Source organism: Amblyraja radiata, chromosome 10 (assembly GCF_010909765.2).
Source record: "Amblyraja radiata isolate CabotCenter1 chromosome 10, sAmbRad1.1.pri, whole genome shotgun sequence".
In the NCBI taxonomy this organism is placed as follows: domain Eukaryota; kingdom Metazoa; phylum Chordata; class Chondrichthyes; order Rajiformes; family Rajidae; genus Amblyraja; species Amblyraja radiata.
This window is the reverse complement of record NC_045965.1, coordinates 19,060,529-19,081,863: the sequence shown is the minus strand read 5'-3', so window position 1 is coordinate 19,081,863 and position 21,335 is coordinate 19,060,529. Positions and strand designations below refer to the sequence as shown.

The following is a 21,335-nucleotide window of genomic DNA, read 5'->3' as shown; positions in this document are numbered from 1 at the left end:
TTTGTCTATCTTAAAAGAGCAACCACAGTTCTGGAAAAAGGTCTGTGGATAGATGAGACGAAGATTAACTTATATCAGAGGGATGGCAAAAGCAAAGCAAAGAGGAGAGAAGGAACTACCCAAGATCCAAAGCATACCACCTCATCAGTGAAACACGGTGGTGGGGATGTCAAGGCCTGTGCATGTATGGCTGCTGAAGGTATTGGCTCACTTATTTTCATTGATGATACAGCTGCTGATGGTACTAGCATAATGAATTCTGAAGTGTATACACATCCTATCTGGTAAAGTTCAAACAAATGCCCCAAAATTCATTGGCCGGCTGTTCATTCTACAGCAAGACAATGATCCCAAACATACTGCTAAGGCAACAAAGGAGTTTTTCAAAGCTAAAAAATGGTCAATTCTTGAGTGGCCATGTCAATCACCCGATCTGAACCCAATTGAGCATGCCTTTTATATGCTGAAGAGAAAACTGAAGGGGACTAGCCCCCAAAACGAGCATAAGCTAAAGATGGCTGCAATACAGGCCTGGCAGAGCATCACCAGAGAAGACACCCAGCCATGAATGTCCATGAATCACAGACTTCAAGCAGTCATTGCATGTAAAGGATGTGCAACAAAATACTAAACATGACTACTTTCATTTACATGACTGCTGTGACCCAAACATTATGGTGCCCTGAAGTGAGGGTGCTATGTATAAACACTGCTGTTATTTCTACATGGTGAAACCAAAATGTATGGAAATGGCCTTTATTAAAATCTGACAATGTGCACTTTAACCACATGTGATTTTTTTCTATTCGGGCATGATATTCACCTCCAGAAAAAAAAAATAGGACGTATAGGCCGGAGGTCCAGGAGGCCAGCTAGGCCCCCGGTGGGATCCAGGGGCAACGCCCCAGTGGGGGTTCAGATGGCAAGCTCCTGCATTTTCAATAAATTGAAAGTGATTCCCAAGCTTTCTGCTGGTAGTTTACATAACAGCGTAGAATTTTTCTAACACATAACCAGTAAAATAACCCCCAAAAGATATATATTTCATGAAATAAATGACTTCATATAGCTAAAAAAATCTTTACAAAAAATGTTACCTGAAAATGTCTCTTTGCCTACCTAGCACTGTGTGCAAACAGCACAGAAAAAGTGATTGATAAACCTATGACAGGTAGCATTACCTAAACAATAGTTTGACTTCCTCTTTGCCTGACACTTTATTTTTGTAAACTTGCTCAACATGGCTTCCCTGTGCTTTTCTTGCCTGTTGAGCTGCTAACATGTTCCTTTCCCTTGGCTTCTGCAGCCATCTTCTGCTTCAGTAAGGGAAGCTGGTCAGTGATTGATCGCAACGCCCCTCAGACTGCGTCTGATTGGCCGGCGAGTGAGCGGCGCATTATGTGATTGGACGCAACGCCCTTGGAAACAGCAGCTGATTGGACGGCAGGAGACCGATTTGTTGATTGGACGGGAATTTTAAGAGAAGTTGGTCGGTGATGGGACATAACCCCGTTAGAGACAGCGGTTGATTGGCCGCCAAGTGTGGAGCGCATTATGTGATTGGACGGGACACCCTTAGCAACAGCGGCTGATTGGACGACAAAAAAAAACTGAATTCCAATTTAAATTGGAAGAATATCACGCCTGTCTATTACAAATCTCAAATTGTAGAGTACAGGGGCAAATAAATAAATGACGGGTAAATAAATAAATTACGCATAAACAATCCTTTAAGCCCACTTCTGAATTTCTGAGATGTGCCAAAATATGTCTCTCTCACATTGTATAAGTGTTGAAGCATAGGCACCCAACTCCAAAGCCCACGAGTGACATTAGCACATCGTACAATTGTTCATGCAAATTATGCTGACAAGCACCATTCTAGCTGTGCGCTGTCCCACTTACAGGAGCTGCTCTGGGTTTCGTAAAGGATTTCACCGAATCATGGCTGCACAAGGAGCTGTCTGCTAATTTGACAAAAGCCATTGTTCAGTTAATCAGCACTGTAGACACAAGTACAGCCTCAATAGAAAATGTCAAAAGCATGGCAGAAACTGTAACCAATCTGTTACATAAGCATCAATAGTTGATGCTGTGCTCGCTAAACACTGAGTTGTTGACTCCGCTTAGAATTAGTCTGAAACCTATTGAGCAGCTCACTCATCATGTAAAAGCAATAAACCCCTTACTGTTTCTTTTATAGCAACTGGTTCTGAAAATAAGATCAAATAGAGATGCTCGATCACAGGCAATGTGATCGTGTTTAAATCCAATCTAAGCTGCAGACTGCTGGTCAGTGTGGTCATGAGAATTCTGTTAGTGTTGGTTGTAGTGGCAGATCTATCAACTTTCATACAGTTTGGAGAAGTTATCTCTTGATCGAGCATAAAATTGCCATATGCTAATTTTGTCAATAACTTCCAATCACTTGTCCTGAGCAATTTGCACAAGACCCTTTGGATTGGTATAGTCTGTTGAGGAATACTCTTCACGTTTGGTTTTATACATTCAATCCTACTCCCTCATTCTCCCATACAAGATATATTTTGGGAGTCTGTGTTTATTGTTGATTCCGACTTGCATAAAATCTGACTTACACAAAGGTTTATGGAACGTAACCCTTAAGTAAGTCGCACCAGTACCTCTACTTCTTTAGAAGGCTTAAGAAGTTCAGCATTTCACCAACTTCTAAAGGCGCTATAGATAGCATTTTATCGGGATGTATCACAGCATGGTTTGTGAACAACTCCATCCAAGACCGCAAGAAATTGAATGAATACTTTATTGTCACGTGACAACAGTGAAATTCTTTGTTTGCATACCCAAGGTATGCAAAGGTCGCCAACACAAGGGCGCTGACTAAGTTACGAAGCATACACAGTATCCGCGGCAGGTCCCCCTTTGTTCTCCCCTTCCCAACGGTCCCCACATTGTACTTCCCTCTCCCTCATGGCGACTCCCCACGTCGCATTCTCTTTTGTTCCTTCCCTCGGCAGCGGCGTCCTCACTCCCCATGGTCCGCCCTTGTCCGTCGGTCGACCGCCACACAGACCTCTCACTATCACTGCCGGGTCATCCCCATACGTTTCCGTGGCTTGTTTCTCGACTCGCAGTGTGCGGGCTCTGCCAACTCAGACTCCATAAGCCACGTGCTCCATAAACCGCAGGCTCTGACCTAGGCCATGGGCTCCGCCGATTTGCAGATTGTGGACGCAACCCAGGCCATCACGCAAACCAACCTCCCTTCCATTGACTCCATCTACACTTCACGCTGCCTCAGCAAGGCCGCCAGCATATTCAAGGACGAGTCTCACCCGGACACCCTCTTCTCCTCTCTCCCATCAGGCAAGAGGTACAGAAGTGCGAAAACACATACCACCAGATTCAGGGACAATTTCATTTCTCGTTTTTCTGTCATGACTTTCAACAACTTGATTGCATCTCTTTGCTTTTCTTTTCTTCCAGATCTTATTTGCCTTTACATCTTGCTGGAATTATATCATACCAAGATCAAAAAAAAGTCTACAACTGGCATTGTAAGATGCCAATTGAGATAAATGAGTGAATCCTGATATTCTGCATCCTCCCTTTGCTCAAAAAACTCAATGGATCTTATAGATTCACTAACCTGTTTTACTTCTGCACACGTCTTCAATTTCACACAAGTCTTGATTTTTCTTATTGGCAATTTCTTTAACACACTGGGTTGCACAGCTTGAGGAAGAACAGTTGCAATCTGTCGAACAGTCCCCATTTACATTTTTGCTAACATTTGGCTGATGTCGTACAACATTACGTGAATCTTTCGTGCCTACATTTGATCCTGATTTTCCAAGACTACAGAATTTTGAAAGTATACTTGGCTGGTTCAATGTAGGTTTTAGCCATCTTAACCCAAGTCGTTTTTTTTTCTCAGCAACTATGCAAGCAGTGCCATTTACAGATACACGCTTAACATCAGTGTCAGGTTCTTGCACAATATCGTCACCTGAAGGTTTCCTCTTCCCTCGTGTTTGTCGTTTCCCTTCTATGTTTTTTGGATCCTTTGGCAACTTGGCTCTTTTCATGGCATTGCCTGTTTGTGTGTCACTTTTTCTTTTTCCGTTTTTCTTGAGTATATCCTCTTTCTTCAGATCAGGCATTTCATGGTTGTCTTGTACAACAATATTTTTGTTATTGGAGATTTCAATGGACTTGTTCGTTTTATTCTCCATACTTGTTTCAGGATCGATATTTTCTTCAGTAGATGTGTGACTCTTTAATAACTGGCAAGCTTCTAGGATATATCCTAAAATGCACTGCAAAACTTCCTGTGCATCATGCTGGAGATATCCATCATACATTGGATTCAGCTCTCTAAAACACATGTGGAAAGTATATATCATTATTTTGGACTGTGCATTAGTTTATTCTGATGTCAATTCATTCTTTACACTGAACTTGGATATATTGGTAACACATTGCAATTGTAATCATATAAGGAAGGTAGACAAAATGCTGGAGTAACTCAGCAGGGCAGGCAGCATTTCTGGAAAGGAATGGGTGACTTTTCGGGTCGAGCCTTCTTCAAGGAGTCAGGGGAGAGGAAATCTAGTGATATGGAAGGGTACAGAGAGAAGGTAAGGTGTGAAAAATACAAATCAAAGCAGACGATGATTAAGGAAATGTGTTCATTCAAGAAGAATGGTTCATTGTTGGCTATGGGGAAGGAGATAACACGGCATAAAATTAATTAGGACTGTAAAACTAGTTGGAGAACTAGGGTGGGGGAGGGACGGAGAGAAAGGGAAAGCAAGGATTACTTGAAGGTAGAGAAATCAATATTCATATTGCTGGGTTGTAAGCTGCCCGAGCGAAATATGAGATGCTGTTCCTCCAATTTGCATTTGGCCTCATTGACATTGAAGGAGGCACAGTACAGAAAGGTCAACATAGGAATGGGAGGGGGAGATAAAGTGTTTAGCGACCGGGAAATCACGTAGGCCCAGGCGGACTGAGCGGAGGTGTTCAGCGAAACAATCGCCGAGGCTGCATTTGGTCTCGCCAATATCTAGGAGTCCACACCTGGAACAGCAGATACAGTAGATGAGGTTGGAAATGGCGTAAATGAACCTATGCCTCCCCTGAAAGGACTGTCGTGGGCTTTGGACAGAGTCGCGGGAGGAGGTATTGGGACAGGTGTTGCATCTCCTGCAGTTGTTGGGGAAAGTACCTGGGGAAGGGGTGGTTTGGGTGGGAAGGGATGTGTTAATCAGGGAGTAGTGGAGGGAACGGTCTCTGCGAAACGCAGTGGAGATGGGAAGATGCGACTAGTGTTGGGATCCCGCTGGACGTGGCGAAAATGTTGGAGGATTATGTACTGTATGCAACAGTTGATGGGGTGTAAGGTGGGAACCCCCGATCCCTAAAGAATGAGGACATCTCGGATGTCCAATTATGGTGCACCGCATGCGTCTTAGGTAGATGCAGCGTCGACGGAGGAATTGGGAGTCTTTAGTTACAAGAAGAGGTTGGACAAACTTAGATTGTTTTTTCTGCAGCATTGTGGAGGCAGAAGGGAGTCTTTTAAATATTGTACCTTCCTCTACCACTAATTTCTCCATTAGCTCATTATCATCGTTTGTGTGAAGAAATTGCACCTTTCCCCTCTCACCTTATATCTATGCCCTCCAGTTTTTGATTACCCTATCCTGGAAAAAGATTGTGTGCATTCACCACATCTAGGCACCCCCCTCCAAGACCAGCCTCAATCTCCTACACACCAAGGAATAGAATCCTAGCCTGTCTATCTCAGGCACCCTTGAGCGTATAACTCAAGCACCTCTAGAAAATCTCCTTTGCACTCTTTCCAGCTTAATTTCATCTTTCCTATAGCAGAGTAACCAAAACGGCATACAATACTATAAATGCAGCCTCGCTAATGTACAACTACAACTTGTGTCCCAACTTCTGTACTCAGTACCCCGAATGAAGACGCCTCCTTCACAACCTTATCTGCCTGTGAAGCCATTGTTAGGAAGCTAATGTACTTGTACTCTTCTGCTGAATAGTAATTTCTGTTTCTGCAACATTTATCCGACATAAGTGACCATGATGAATCCAAGTTCAATTACAGTGAGACAAGGAATGATTCAATTAGTGTCAGGAGCTGTACAAACAGTGCAAAAATTACTTGATGTTTTCAGACTGCAAAATGACAATCTTAGTTTCATATTTATTTCTGATATTGAGTAACCTGCAGTGCAATTCAAACAGAGACTATTGGAAAAGGACAACCTATGAAAGTTTAGGCTCACGAAGATTGGATACTTTTAAACTACTAAATGTCTGAAGTATGCACATGGAGTTACATTGTGATTTTCTTGTCATCGCCTTTACGATAAGTGACGTGCAGTAAGAATAGGAAAAACAAGAGGGGTACATCTAAACATTCCAATGTACAGGAATGCAAGACATTAGAGCAGGGGTCGGCAGCCTACGGCCCACGGGCCGAATGCGGCCCATAAGCCGAAATCATCCGGCCCGCAGGCGTATCTTTTTCCCCGTAATCATCAGGCCCTCAGACTTCCGTCACCTGGAAGGTGATTTTCGGACTGAGGGTCGGGTGAAACACTGTGAAAGCCACATTCAATCCTGCTGCCCATCGCCCTGCGCGAGGTCGGGCTCCTCCTCCCGGGCCCGAGGCTGCAGCGCCCAGGCGCGGTGACGCAAGGAAACCTGCGCTGGCGGCCGCAATGGCGGAGCTGCAGAACGCGGCCGAGCTCTGGCTGTACTGCATTCTGCGCAAAGCCGCCGCACGGCCGCGCACCTTCTGTGTCTAGGCTTCACTGTCGGGATCGGGGTTGTCAATAGACCGGGGACAAGTGAGTATGAGTATTTGAGCCACCATCTTCAGGACAGAGCCAAAGCAATGGTCCGTAGGTGCGTCATGTTCATGAACGCCGTAACTAGGTGCCAGTGCTCCGGGTGGTGTCCTCGAAAGGGCGGAATCTATGTGAACACGATTTGATGCCTGCCATCCGATGCGGGATCCATGTGTACACGTGATAGGTGTGGCCCGCCATCCGCTCAGACATGAGTCCTGGCCCCTATGCAGAACAAGATTGCCGACCCCTGCTTAAGAGTGTCCAACGTGGGCAGACTTCCTCAACATCAAAAGCATCTGCATTCAGGCACTGCCTCATGAAAACTTATTTTTCATCATGGAACTGTGGAATGCCCTCTTCTCACTCTATCACCGGAAAGGAAGTACAAAAATCTGAAGTCCCGCACCACCAGGTCACAACCATTATGTTATTGACCCAGCCTGCACAACCTTAATTCTACCTCATCAAAGGAATGCCTCTTGTACTCTAATTGACTCGTTTTCCACATGTTTAGCACTACTGTCTTTTTTTTTTTTGCAGGCATTTCTCTCCCCACTGTCTTGTAGAATTTGGATAATTTATCAATAATTTACATATTTATGTGTTGCCTGAATCTATCTGCCAATGATACTATTGCAAGCAAGATTTTCATGGTATATTTAAGTATATATACTTGTGTATATATATGACAAATGCTTAGTTCAAAATTTCTACCTGGGCATGTATAAATATTCATATTACTGATCTTTTTACACAATTCTGGTATTAAAAATAATTAATGAAAGGTAAAGTACTCAGTGGTTGAGAAAGGGCATTCTAACTTCTGCAATTCCCCTTCCACATATTATTAACAATTTGCTGCTGCATTTATTGTTACATTACCTCAATGTGCCCATCAATCTCTTAGGCTGAATAGCCAGTTCCCCTTCTGTGTAATTCTCGGTATTCAGAAGATAGCTGGACCGTATCTGTTCCATAGATATAATCAAGCTATGCAAGTTGCAGATCAGCTCTAGACAAATTGGCAACTGTTCTCGGCCATTTGTTACGTCCTGCAGCACAGAAGCATTCACAGATCAGTCGTGTACATTTTATATAAATTTAGTTAGCTTCAAATTTAAATTTAGAACTGTCAGGACATACTTGATTAAGATTAACTACTGTTGTTCTCGTGTTAATATAACATGTATATGTTCGTGTTACTTTGAAAAGTAAAAAGCCGTCATACTTTTATCATAACAGTTTTGCGCTTGTTTACTGACTTTTGAGATTTACTTTGCTGGAATCTTTAGTTTCTCCAAGTTGGTGCTGGTTTAAGATACCACCTCGTACCAACTTACAGGTTTGAGAAGAACTCAAACCAAGTCTTTTTTTAGCGTTGCCAGTGGACAACATGATTATATTACCAACACAAATGAAGAAAGCTATTTTAGATACAGACCTAGCAGTAAATTATAATGCCCCTATAAATGCATAACATTTTCCACAGATAACATGCAAGTTTTTTTCCCCACTCTAAATTACCTGGTCTGTTTTGGAGTCCTCATCCCTCTTCAGTATCTCCTGTTTCTTGGTGATTATGTCATACATAAATTCCATCCTACTTTTAAATCCAGGGCAATAATACAACACCTAGATATTTATTAAACAAATTAAACAATTTAAACAAATCTAAACAAACTAAGATATTAGTCTGAATTTACAAATGGACATTTATCAGCATAAAATCACTCATTATGAACTGTTAAATGGAATCACACTTTATTATGGCACAACAGATATTTTGTTTGTCAGCCTTTTATCATCAGCCAGCTTGTCCACATCTTGTGGCAAAAATGCTCTTTTAATCAACAATAATTATGATTTATTAAATATTTTATCAACTGTTTCAATAAGGAAAGATCTGCATTAGGTTCTCAAAACATCCCCAATTGCTTTACAGACAGTGAAATGGAATAACTGTTATACAAGGACATGGCAGCCAATATGAACATAAACCAAAAAAATGGTTAACCACTTTTTTTATTACAAGAACATTCCTGATAACTATCCTACTTTTCTTCAAAGTTTCCTGGGATATTTCACATCCTCCCAGGAGGAAAGTACTATCATTTGAACCAAAGCTGACCAGCAATGGATCTATGGCAAATTCTAACCTTGGTTTAAGCTTACTTTCAAATTGATACCCACCCGCCATGCCCTCCCCGAGTTTAATTTCTTTCGGAATAATTTTACAAATGTGGCCTTTCATTTTCTCACTGACTAATTGAGAAATTATACTGCTTACTGCGTTTGGATTTTTTTTTGTCACACATGCGGTCAAGGGAATACTCAAAATGGAAGCATTATTATGAAATATGTGAAGCTGGTTTGAGTGGGGTGCAAATTGACTGGTTGGGCTGAATAGCCATTTCTGTTTCTGCAACATTTATCTATAACCAATGGAACTGATTAAAATAGATATTTTTCTCTGCTCGTTACATTTGTGTCCCACAGCACCTCAGAACACCAAATTGCTTGAAAAGCAGCAACTTACGAGAGGAAATGTGCATTTAGTCCAGGCACTGCCTACCCTGACTATAATTATAAAATGGTAATTACTAAATATAAATAGTAAAGGCATGGGAGAATTATGCCTATCTAAGAGATCGATCTCTTAGGTAGGCATAATTCTCCGTGCCTTTCATCCGCAGCACTTACAACACGCGGAGCTCTGTGCAGCCCAGGTGCCTTCAGCGCTGCTTCAAGCTGTCAATTTCAAGGGGAGCTGAAGGCAGCTGAAATTCTGCCTTTGCTGTACTGCGCAGGCGCAGCGATAGTTTCTTGGCGGGTTTTTCAAATAGGGATTGCCATTATCAGAAGAGTATCTTAGGAAACAAAGAGAGAAGAATGGAGTTCGTGTACCAATAATGTGGTGAGTACATTTCTTGGTGCTATATGTTTTAAAATAACGTATTTCCCGATGTGGGGGGGGAGTTCCTTTCACAGCATTTGGGGAGTCTGGCCCTGGGTAAAGTTGCGGGGTGGGCAGGAGTGTTGTGAAGGAGGGGGTCGGGATCATGCCACTTGCGACGTTCCTTGCACGGAGCCACCACATTGAAGCAGGGGGAGGAGAAGTAGCTCGGGTGGCTGTGAGCGGGTCGGACAGCGGAACCAGCCGCCACCTCAGCGCCTTCTGCCGGCCCCCACTCACCTCTGGCACTGCTCTCCATCTAAAAACCTCTCTCCTGCCGCTCGCTGGCCTCACTCACGTCAGCCGCTTCCCGCAAATCCTTAAATTCTGACAGCGCGATTGAGGTTACTCGGCGGTGGGAATTTAAGGATTTGCGGAAAGCAGCTGACATGAGCTAAGTCGGCGAGCGGCAGGTGAGAGGTCAGACGGAGAGCACTGCCAGAGGTGAGCGGGCCGGCAGAAGGCGCTGAAGTGGTGGCCAGTCCGCTGTCCGGTCCTGGCGGACGCTCGCAGCTACCCGAGCTGCTTCTATCCTCGGCTGCAATGTGGTGGCTCCACGTCCGGAGCGCAGCAGCAGCGGTGAGTGAGTTACTGGCATGATCCCCGACCCCCTCCTTCTCAACACTCCTGCCCTCCCCGCAACTTTACCCCTGGCACAGACTCTCCACACGCTGTGAAAGGAACTCTCCCCCCAATTGGTCCCTTGAACAAGTGTTGTCATTCAATAAGATGACAACTGATTCAACTTTTCCCTGTACTCCCGTTTTTCCCACCATTTCTCCATCTGCCATCACCCTTCACCCCCCCCCCCCCCCCCCCCCCAACCCCCACACCCACCCATTCAGTAATTCAGAATAAAGGAGACTTGGAAGCCTTGGGCAAATTGAATTGTTACTGTCTTTATTTTTATTTTTTATTTTTACGGAGAGAACAATCTGCGCATGCGCGGTTTAAGTTTTTTTTTAATTTATTTTTTAAAGCCGACTGACTGCCTACCCTGAGTAATTACTCATGGCACGTGCCTGATTTAGTCCCACATAGAGCAAGAGTCAATTAAAGAATTTAAACTTAATTTGATTATCATGGTTCTGTTTCAGAATTAAATTAGACCATTTTCACCTAATCCATATCCATTTTAGTATTGAATATTGACAGGGATCTGATTTTTTACATTAAGTATATTTTTAAAACTAGCATACCAGTTTATAAATTAAGATAATTATCATGTTGAATGCTCGTCAATTTATATTTAAAAGAACTTAAAACTTCCATATTCAAATTAAAAAGTACCAACTAAACAATATTCCAGAATCAGTGCCCTTAATTCGTTACAAAAATCAGAAAGTGACAAATACAACGTAACTGATTCTAATGAAGATAGTTCCAAGAATTTGCATCACCAAGATCAGACTACTTTACCTGAAGCACACTGTTGAGGTAACATGTATTTCCCAAATTGTTCAGGCCCACAAAAGGTAGAAGCTCCTCCCTGTTTTCACAATCAACTGCAGAAGATACCAGTTGGGCTCCAGAAATGTTCTTGTCACATCTATTTTAAATGAGCAGATGGGGAAGGAAAAATACACCAAGTTACCAAAACAGTAATTAATTTTGAAAAAGTTCAAACAATCTTACAACAGTTGAGCAAAATCAAATTACATTAAAATAAATTACTCTGAATGTAAATAAGGAACAATAGCGAGGTGCAAGAGAGGAGATAAAATCAATATACTGACAAAAGAATGGGAAACAAAAGTTCACATGTGGGTTGATCACTGTAAATAAGCAGCATTATCTGAAAGCTACATTACCTGAAAACTACTACTCTGCTACCCGAATGTTTTCAACATGACACAAAAATACTTTAAAATTTCCTTCATTGAAGATCATTTATGTAATTTAAATTATGGAAATGCAAGAATGAGTAACCTGTTTTTGAGAATGAGTAATGCTGTTTTTAAATATAACCAGTTATTTCTTAAATGCTAGGTAACATACACCTGAACCATTGAAAAGTGAACTGTTTACAGATCTTAGCAAGAGAAATTATACTTTCCGTATGGCCAGTTTAGTAACAAAAATCTGTAGATTTCTAAACCCTTCCTCATCTGATTGTTTTTTTTTGATTACACGGGGCAATGTTCAATCAGAACTGATTCTCCCATTCGTTCATGCACTGTCTTTGTTTGCACTCTCCCAGATTTAAAGACACATTTATACAAAGTTCTTGTGTTGCGCACTTGTCCAGTGTCAGTTAGCTCTATTTTATTCATGAATATAAATCTATTTTTTGAATTATGAAAATAATGGGAAGCATTAATAGACTAGCAGATAAGTAATGGGATATTACAATATGTTGTATTTGTTACGTATGCAATTGCAGTGAAATTAATTTTGTATATATATATATATATTGCACATGCGGGAGCAGCCATTTTTGGCGTCATTATTCAAAGTCCGGTCAGCCCCTGAGCTTGATGTACTGGATCAGTTCCTGCGAACCATTGTCCCTATCCTCTCCTTGCCCGGCCAATTGTGTCTCTCGGAGACGCTGGAGGCATTACCCCAGTTCACCCTCCTACTCCATGCTCCTCTCGTCCGATTTCTTCAGCTCCCTCCCGGTTACGCCGATCCTGCCGGCTGTCTAGCCTTCGGGCGGGATCCCGGTCCCATCAACCGTCAAGCCTTTGGGCAAGTTCCGGGTCCTGCCAACTGATGAGCTTTCAGGCGGGCTCCGCCGAATATTCAGGCGGGTTCCCAGTCCCGCCGGTTGACGAGCCTTAGGGCAGGTGTCACGACTGCTAGTAGAAGGGATTGAAGGGTATTTCATCTATATGGATTTTCAGAAACTGATAAAGGCTGGTTAACAGATGAGGGTAATAGAATAAAAGCATTACCGACATCACTGATAAAAGAAAACCTGCCATAATAACTGAAGTCATAATTAATTTTTGTAGTGTTTTTCCTACAACTGGAGGATTGTAGTCAGTAGAGATCTCAAGAATCAGTGCTCAGACCACTGTTTATTGGATATATTTCGAAAAATTAAACATTTGTGTATAGATCAACATTTCTAAATTGCAAATAACATCAAACTGGGAAGTGTGGTAAATGCAAGGTTCTCTATCTTCCTGGTTGATCAGGGTGTAAAGGCCCTGTCCCACTTTCCCGAGTTACTCACAAACTCTCCCGAGTTTTCCCCTTGATTCGAACTCGGAGAATTACAGTAATAGTCGTTCATAGGTACTCGGGGCTATTTTTTAAACTCGTGGACATTTTTCAACATGTTGAAAAAACGTCCTGACTTAGCCGATGCCCCGAGTTCCTACAGTTGGCATTACGAGCCGCTACGAAACATGTACGGACTCGCTACACACATTACCCAACATTCCCCGAGTTCAAATCAAGGGGAAAACTCGGGAGAGCTCGTGAGTAACTCGGGAAAGTGGGACAAGGCCTTAAATACGCCAGGGTTTAAACAAAAAAAAAGACAGGTGGTTAATACATGAGAGCTTGGACGATAAGAAGTTCAGGAGTAGAAGTTAAAAATGAAATAAGAACTAGAGAGACTGGATGAGAAAAGCCTGGAAGCAAACAGAAAAGGGAATCCAAAAGCAGAGGTGATGCCAAGGACTGGAAAATTGCAAATTAACAATGCTCTTGTTAGAAAATGTGGCTTCAAGGATAAACCAGTAACTATAGATCAATCAGTTTAATCTCAGTGTTAGGCAAAGTAGAGACAGAATTAACACTTGTGGATCCAACTGTGAATTGATGTTCAAAAAGCCAGGGCTGAACTGTTAAAAGCTAATGGTGTCCAACTAATTTGATGAGATTTTTCATGGAGGGTCAATGAAGGAAATGTAGATGACATGTATGCACTGCAAAACGCATATGATACGATGTTACTTAATTGGCTTGTCACAATCAAAGACCAAGAGATAAACTTGGCCTCAGCGACGAACATTTGTACATTACAGGAGACAATCCCATGGCGACAGAGCTACTGCCTTACCGCGCCAGAGACCCGGGTTCGATCCCAACTACGGGTGCTGTCTGTACCGAGTTTGTACATTTTTCACATGACCTGTGTGGGTTCGCTTTGAGATCTTCAATTTCCTCCCACACTCCAAAGACATACAAGTTTGTAGGTTAATTGGCTTGGTGTAAATGTAAAAAAATTGTCCCTAGTGTGTGTAGGGTGGTGTTAATGAGCGGGGATCGCTGGTTGGTGCGGACTCGGTGGGCCAAAGGGACTGTTTCCATTCTGTATCTCTAAACTGAACTAAACTAAAAGGCTGCAATTCTGCCTGGAGGGAAATACATAGGAGTCCCATGTGACTTGCTATAAGGACCATCTGTTTTTATTAGTGACTTGGGACACAAGTGCCAGACAAAATGTAATGCTTGAAAATGTGAAGTGTAGATAGGAAGAAAGGTGGCAGTATGAACTACAAGAAATAATTTTAAAACATTAATTCTGATACATTAGAACATGGAGATCTGGAGGCATACTTGCATGGTACTTTGAAAGCAGCAAGACAGATTGAGAAAAAGTAGTTAATAAAACACATGGATGTGAAAAACAAGACCAACGCAATTATTAATGTTTATAAAAACATAATAGTTTGTATCAGCTCCAAAGCTTCCAGGCAAACAGCTTGAAAAATTCTGGGAAGATTTTCTGTTATTACAGCGTATCTAACATATCAAGGCATATTTATGATGTAGCCTTCTGTCCTTTATTCAATGTATATCAAATTTTCCTCAAACTTGATTAAAATAAAACATTAATATATCATTTCTACAAATTTTTGTCTGAAAATGTTTTGGGTGCAGTAAACTATGCATCATACTTATCAAGCCTTTTTGGCTCTAAAGTAATGGGCTCATTTTCTTGCTTCTCAGTAAAATCCAGTGCTCGTTTGGCTTCTTTTTTCTGAAAGAACTTAAGAGAAAGACGTTTTCTTTTGGTAGGACTTCCCCTTCCATTACACTCATTCTGGACAAGGCCAGGCATCCTCTTCGCTAGAAAACAGAAACAAAGTTTGTGGATTAAAATAAATATGAGCAATAACATAACAGATTTAGCATATAGATTTAGTATTTAAAACTTGTTATAAATCTTCATTCAGTTGCCTTGTGAAATCAATGTCACAGTTAAATTAAACTATCAATAGGCAAACAATATCTGTCGAATTTACGAGAATCCTGATTCCAACCTCTTGCCATGCCAAATATGCAGATCCCATCACAAATAATAGGAAAAAGGTACAAGAATATTGCCAGCTAGAATCACAGGGATGAAGTACAGTAAAAGACCATTTTGCTTGGAGAATTTCAACTGAAAATAAATCATTATTTATTGTTTTATGAAAATTCAGTTGATGTTACTTTGTGACATCACTAGGCATTGTGACAGTTGTCTTTATAATTGACAACTGGCATTTACACAGGTTTCTAATTTGGCTCACTAACTGCATAAGGTAGAAAGTAGAAAGTTTCATTTTTGGCTGTATGGAAAAAAGAGATTTACTTAAATAATAATAATAATAATAATAATAATAATAAATACTTTATTGATCCCCTCAGGGAAATTCAGATTTTTTGTCAGCAGCGGTACAATAATAAAGAACACACAACCACAATAAAAATTTTACACAAACATCCACCACAGCATTCATCACTGTGGTGGAAGGCACAGAAATTGGCCAGTCCTCCATTTTCCCCCGTGGTCGGGACCTCCACCTCCGCAGCCATTGCTGCGGGCGTCCAGATGGTAAAGAACAAAGTAAAGTCAAGGTAAGCCCAGGATCGGCTCTTCCCCACCGGAGACCGCGGCTTCAGGATGGTGTAGGCCGCAGGCCGGCGGTCAAAGATTTAAAGTTCCCGCCGCGCCGCAGCCAGAAGCACCACAGACTGCAGGGTCGGCGGTCGAAGCTCCCCTCTAGGGGTGATGGTAAGTCCATGCCGGACCCACGGTAGAAGTTGTCCGCGGGCCGGCCGATGGAGCTTCTTCTTCCCCCCGGGTCCCCAACGTGAGATCCTGGGCTGTAGACGCCGCACCAGCTGGAGCTCTGCAGACTGCGGCTTCAGGCTGCCGCGGGCCAGCAAAGCGGAACGCTCCCCTCTGGCGAGCCCCTGCGAGGGCTCACCCGCTCCACGGCGAGAGTCCACGCTGCGCCCGCCGCTGAAGCCCCGGGCGCGTCTCCGGGAAAGGCCGCGCCGATCCTGATTGTTAGGCCACGGGGGAGGCGACCTGGAAAAAAGTCGCCTCTCCATGGAGGAGGCGGCCGAAACGGTTTCCCCCTCACCCCCCACACAAAACACACAAAGAAACACTAAAAACATACTTTAAGACATACTTAAAAAACAAAATGGAAAAAAAAATGATACCATTTGTCAGAAATTATCATGCGATTTCAACTATTTCAGTGAAATGTTTTATTAGAATGAGCTCTTTTAACAGATGAAAATTTAACAAATTAACGATCTGAAGTTTAACTACACTGTATAAATTGTTCAGATTTTGAGAAGTTTAAAACATCATACGAACTAAAACAATAGTATGCTATTACTATTTTGCTTGTTATATATTTTATATTCCACAAAGGGACAATGTGACAGGTGAACACAATGTTGTATGATGGTAATAGCATTAGAGCATCTAATGTAGAAAAAAATGGATACATTAAAATTGATAAATGCAAGGCGTATAAAAATACCAGTTGGGAATGGCTGCATCTACAAACGTTATGATTTAGGGAACAATAGGCATTACATGCACATGTATTAATACATTAGAAAAGGTTTAATGCCAGATGATCATCAGTAGCTAACTAAAATAATACAAGAGCAAGGATAGAATATTCCAGGGAATTATAGATGTCAATTTAACATTGCTGGGGGAAATAATGGATTTCTTACTAAAGTAAAATAGAAAATCATCCAGAAACAAATAATATATGAATGCATGGATTAGTAAGAATGGATTGCAAAAGGACAGGTCTAGTTTGAAGAACCTTTTTGAATTATTTGAAGAGGTAATGGGAAATAGACAATGCAATAATAAATGAATGAATAAGGTCAGAGAATGCAAAGTTAGGATTCAAATGGAAGAAATGATTGCTCGTTGGCTTCAAACTAAAAACAATGTGGAAGTTAGAGTTAGCTATTCACAATGCATGATGATGGATAGAAATGTTGCACAAATATCAGTGCTGTGTCTAATGCAGTTCATAATTTATATTAATTATTTTAACAATAATATTATTTCTAAACCCATGGATACCTAGCATTTTATTTGGGGAAGGTTGGAGGGAATGGAAGGTGAGAGTTAGTCAATATGGATCATAAATGCAACACATTTCAAAAGGACATCAATATGTCTGTAGAATAGAAAAATGTTTCACCATCAGTTAGAAATGCCAAAAGAAGGGTTTATTTCCAGAGGACATGATTGAAAAGTGCAAACGTTACACTACAACTGCATTAAATCTATGTCACGCTACACTTGGAAAACTTGGGCAGTTTGTGTTGTCGTCTTTACAAATAGGATGAAGCTGCAATGGATGGTCGCAGAAATTATTTAGAAAGGAATGCTATTCTTTGATATGTATACCATTGCTAACAGAAATGAAAGGATATACATATCATGAAGAACAATGTTTCTTTTGTCTTGAGAAGACATTGATCTAATAGAGATCTTTGAAATTATGAAAGTTGTGGATACAAAGAGCAATGTTTCCATTTATGAGGAGCATAAAAGAGAGGCCATTAAAAAGATGCTATGAAATCTAATGGGGACTTCAGAAGAATCTTCTTTGCCAGAAGAGTGGCAAGAATGTGGAACTGGCTACAATAGGCTGAAGCAAGTTGGATAGGCGTAACAACAAAAAGAAGGTAATATAAAGTTATGCTGATAGGATGAGGAAACAAAGGAGACAGCCCAAATGGAGCAGAAACACATGGATTGGATTGATTAAATGCCCTATATCAGTGCCATATATGCCAAATTATTTAGAGCCTACACTCAAAGTTAGAGGTATACTATTTTGCAGTAGTACCTCATATTTACATTAGGAAACACTCAACAGAAATACCAACAAATACACTGTACCAGTACAACTAACGCAATACTCAAAATAGGTCAGCACATCAACAAGAGGCCAGCACAAATTGTCACGGGAAAGCCCCAAACAGAGAACAGAAGAGAACAGAGGGAGGGAGGATGAGCACAAATGAAGGTTTTAGTGTAAAGGGGAAAATGCAGTATCAAACCATTTAAAAAAGCTTGCAAAATAAAAATGGCCAGTGAGCCACTGATGGGGTCTGCTACAAAGATCAGGGAATTACTTTAATCTTCTTGCTAAAGTAGCTAGAATACCTTGAGGCTCATCAGAATGGATATTCAGCAAATAGTAAAACAGCAAAACAAAAAGACAAAAGGGTCAAAACACTGATGGTTGTCATCGAAAAATGTGAAGATGACCACTTTGCTCAAGATAATGCCACAGAAAGCAACACATTGAGCAGGAACAGGAAGAGCTTGTTATTACTTGGAAGATTCTAAATATGACAATAGTGATATCTGATTGTAGTTGCAAACGCCTTTAAACAAGTTATTAGATTATGTCATCTTTTGGCACTGTAATGGCAAATCAAGCTGAACACAATTATTCACGAAGTGCTGGAGTAATTCAGTGGGTCAGACAATAGATGCAGGAATAGGAAATTCGGCCCTTCGAATCAGCACCGCCATTCAATGTGATCATGGCTGATCATCCCCAATCAGTACCCCTCCGTTCCTACCTTCTCCCTATATCCCCCGACTCCGCTATCTTTAAGAGCCCTATCTAGCTCTCTCTTGAAAGTATCCAGAGAACCGGCCTCCACCGCCCTCCGAGGCAGAGAATTCCAGACTCATAACTCTGTGTAGAAAAAGTGTTTCCTCATCTCCGTTCTAAATGGCTTACCCCTTATTCTTAAACTGCAGCCCCAGGTTCTGGACTCCCCCAACATCGGGAACATGTTACCTGCCTTTAGCGTGACCAAACCCTTAATAATCTTATATGTTTCAATAAGATTCCCTCTCATCCTTCTAAATTCCAGAGTATACAAGCCCGGCCACTCCATTCTCTCAGCATATGACAGTCCCGCCATCCCGGGAAATAACCTTGTAAACCTACGCTGCACTCCCTCAATAGCAAGAATGTCCTTCCTCAAATTAAGGGACCAAAACTGTACACAATACTCCAGGTCTCACTCAGGCCCTGTACAACTGCAGAATTACCTCTTTGCTCCTATACTCAACTTCTCTTGTTATCTTGTCAGGCAGCATCTCTGGCGAGAAATGGCAACATTTTGGGTCGGGACCCTTATTCAGATGAGGGAACCGGAGAGAAGACAAGACTAGAACAAAGCAGGGTCAGTACAGATGACCAAGGAAGTGTGGAGCCTACAATAGCCTATTGTTGGCTAGGGAAAGAGGTGTTAACAAGGGATGTAAGGAAAGGAGGCAAACAGTGGAACCATTAGGATGCCGGGGGGGGGGGGGGGGGGGGGGGGCGGAATGGAAGGAATTACTTGAAATTAGAGAAATCAATGATCATACCACTGGGTTGTGCAGCTTACAATGCATCGGTATGAACGCTGATTTCACTAATTTCAAGTAACCACTACATTCCCTCCCCACCCCCTCTAGTCGTTTTACTAGTTCCACTGATTGCCTCCTTGTATCCCTCATTATTTATCGCCTCTTCCCCAGTTAACGATGGGCCATTATAGTCTCATTGGTCATCTATTGCCACCCCTGCTTTGTTTTGGCCTTTTCTTACCTCCAGTTCCCTCCCCTCTACTTTCAGTCTCAAGACGGGTCCCAAACCAAAACGTCACCCATCCACATTATCCTGACCTGCTGAGTTACAGATGAAGAATACTTCAACGTCACACTCACTGTAAGTCTTAAGCATATCAAATAAACCAAAACATTTATATCTTGCAGTTTGAATGTGAAGCTTCCATGCACTCTTTGCAAACTAAAATGTATTCAATCTACTCAGGCCATCGCCAGATTACAAACACCTGACTTAAGGACAGCCATACACGCACACATAATATTAAATTAAAAAAACAGCTCGGATGTACTTACGTTTGTTCCTGTGAATGGCAGAATTAGTTTCCCCTCTCCTCCACTTTTATTAATTGTTCTTTCTTAACAGTCTTTTCTTGTTGCTTTTGATGTCATACATTACAATGCTGTGGAGATATGGTTACCATATTGAGCGATTGTGTATTTTCCGATTTATGAACAAAACTCAACTTATGGATGTCTGAAAAACGGAACCCATTCGTGACGGGGACATGCTCTCCAATAAGCATTTCACATCATAAATGAGGGATTAATTTTAATTCCTTCTCGCTAAATCACTTTCCCTCCTTTCACCCATTCTTTTTTTTCCTGCTCCTTATTACAGTGACAAGACGAAGACTTCAAAAGAACTTAATCGTCCGTAAACACGCTTTGGGATGACACAAGGCCGAAAGATACAGACATATTTCTTTACCCCCGTCTTATTCCCGCCACCTTCCTATTCCTTCCCTTTCTCTCCCGCGCGCTTAGTTTCGTTCTCCCGTTCCCTTTTGGCCAGAAACCGGTGGACAACCCTTGTATGTACATCGCGCTCGCCCATCCTGTTAGAAGCCCGAGGGTCCGCGGTAAGGTGTACAGTGACCCCAGAGCCAGTGTACAGACCCGGTCCCGACCCCGGCGATGGTCTAGTCTCTGACCCCAGCCCACAGACCCCCCCCCGGCTCCGGTCTACAGACCCCGGCCCACAGACCACCAGCCCCGTCTACAAACCCCGGCTCACAGACCCCCAACCCCGGCCCACCGACCACCAACCCCGGTCAACAGACCACCAGCCCCGGTCTACAGACCCCGGCCCCGGTCTACAGATCCCGGCCCCGGCCCACAGGCCACCGACCCCCGGTCTACATACCCCGGCCCACAGACCACCAGCCCCGGTCTACAGATCCCGGCCCCGGTCTACAGACCCCGGCCCACAGACCACCAGCCCCGGTCTACAGATCCCGGCCCCAGTCTACAGACCCCGGCCCACAGACCACCAGCCCCGGTCTACAGACCCCGGCCCACAGACCACCAGCCCCGGTCTACAGACCCCGGCCCCGGTCTACATACCCCGGCCTACAGACCCCGGCCCACCAACCACCGACCACCAGCCCCGGCGCGGAGCCGCTCGCTCACCTTCTTAGCAACGGAGCTTGGCGCCCTTTCTCGCACCAGGACCCAACGAGCCGGCTGCACAGATCGCCCGCCTCCCCTTTTCACTAATTGACTTTATTTTTATTACAATTCCGACTGGCAATGAACTGTTTGTTTTTTTTTTTTTAATTTTAAACGAACTGTTAAGGTCGTTTTATGTTTTGCCAGACCAATATAAATCTTCACAGGATGTACATGAGTGAACGATGAGGGGTCCATCGTGGATGGTGTG

At 42.6% G+C, this 21,335-nt stretch overlaps 1 protein-coding gene across 5 annotated transcripts in view; it reads right to left on the bottom strand.

Moving 5' to 3' along the window:
* usp1 (ubiquitin specific peptidase 1) overlaps positions 1-21,335 on the bottom strand; it is a 29,140-nt gene extending 7,805 nt beyond the window's left edge. The window contains exons 1-7 of one of the 5 annotated variants that reach the window (XM_033028265.1): positions 21,086-21,331; positions 19,970-20,076; positions 14,676-14,847; positions 11,239-11,368; positions 8,391-8,498; positions 7,749-7,918; positions 3,629-4,356 (exon numbers count right to left, since the gene is read on the bottom strand). In XM_033028265.1, the coding sequence (XP_032884156.1) occupies positions 3,629-4,356; positions 7,749-7,918; positions 8,391-8,498; positions 11,239-11,368; positions 14,676-14,839 (1,300 nt within the window). In that variant the 5' untranslated portion in view covers positions 14,840-14,847; positions 19,970-20,076; positions 21,086-21,331. Of the gene's footprint in view, positions 1-3,628; positions 4,357-7,748; positions 7,919-8,390; positions 8,499-11,238; positions 11,369-14,675; positions 14,848-19,969; positions 20,077-20,701; positions 20,721-20,964; positions 20,984-21,033 lie in introns of those variants that run through there. The other 4 variants (XM_033028266.1, XM_033028268.1, XM_033028267.1 and 1 more) reach the window with 4 other exon arrangements.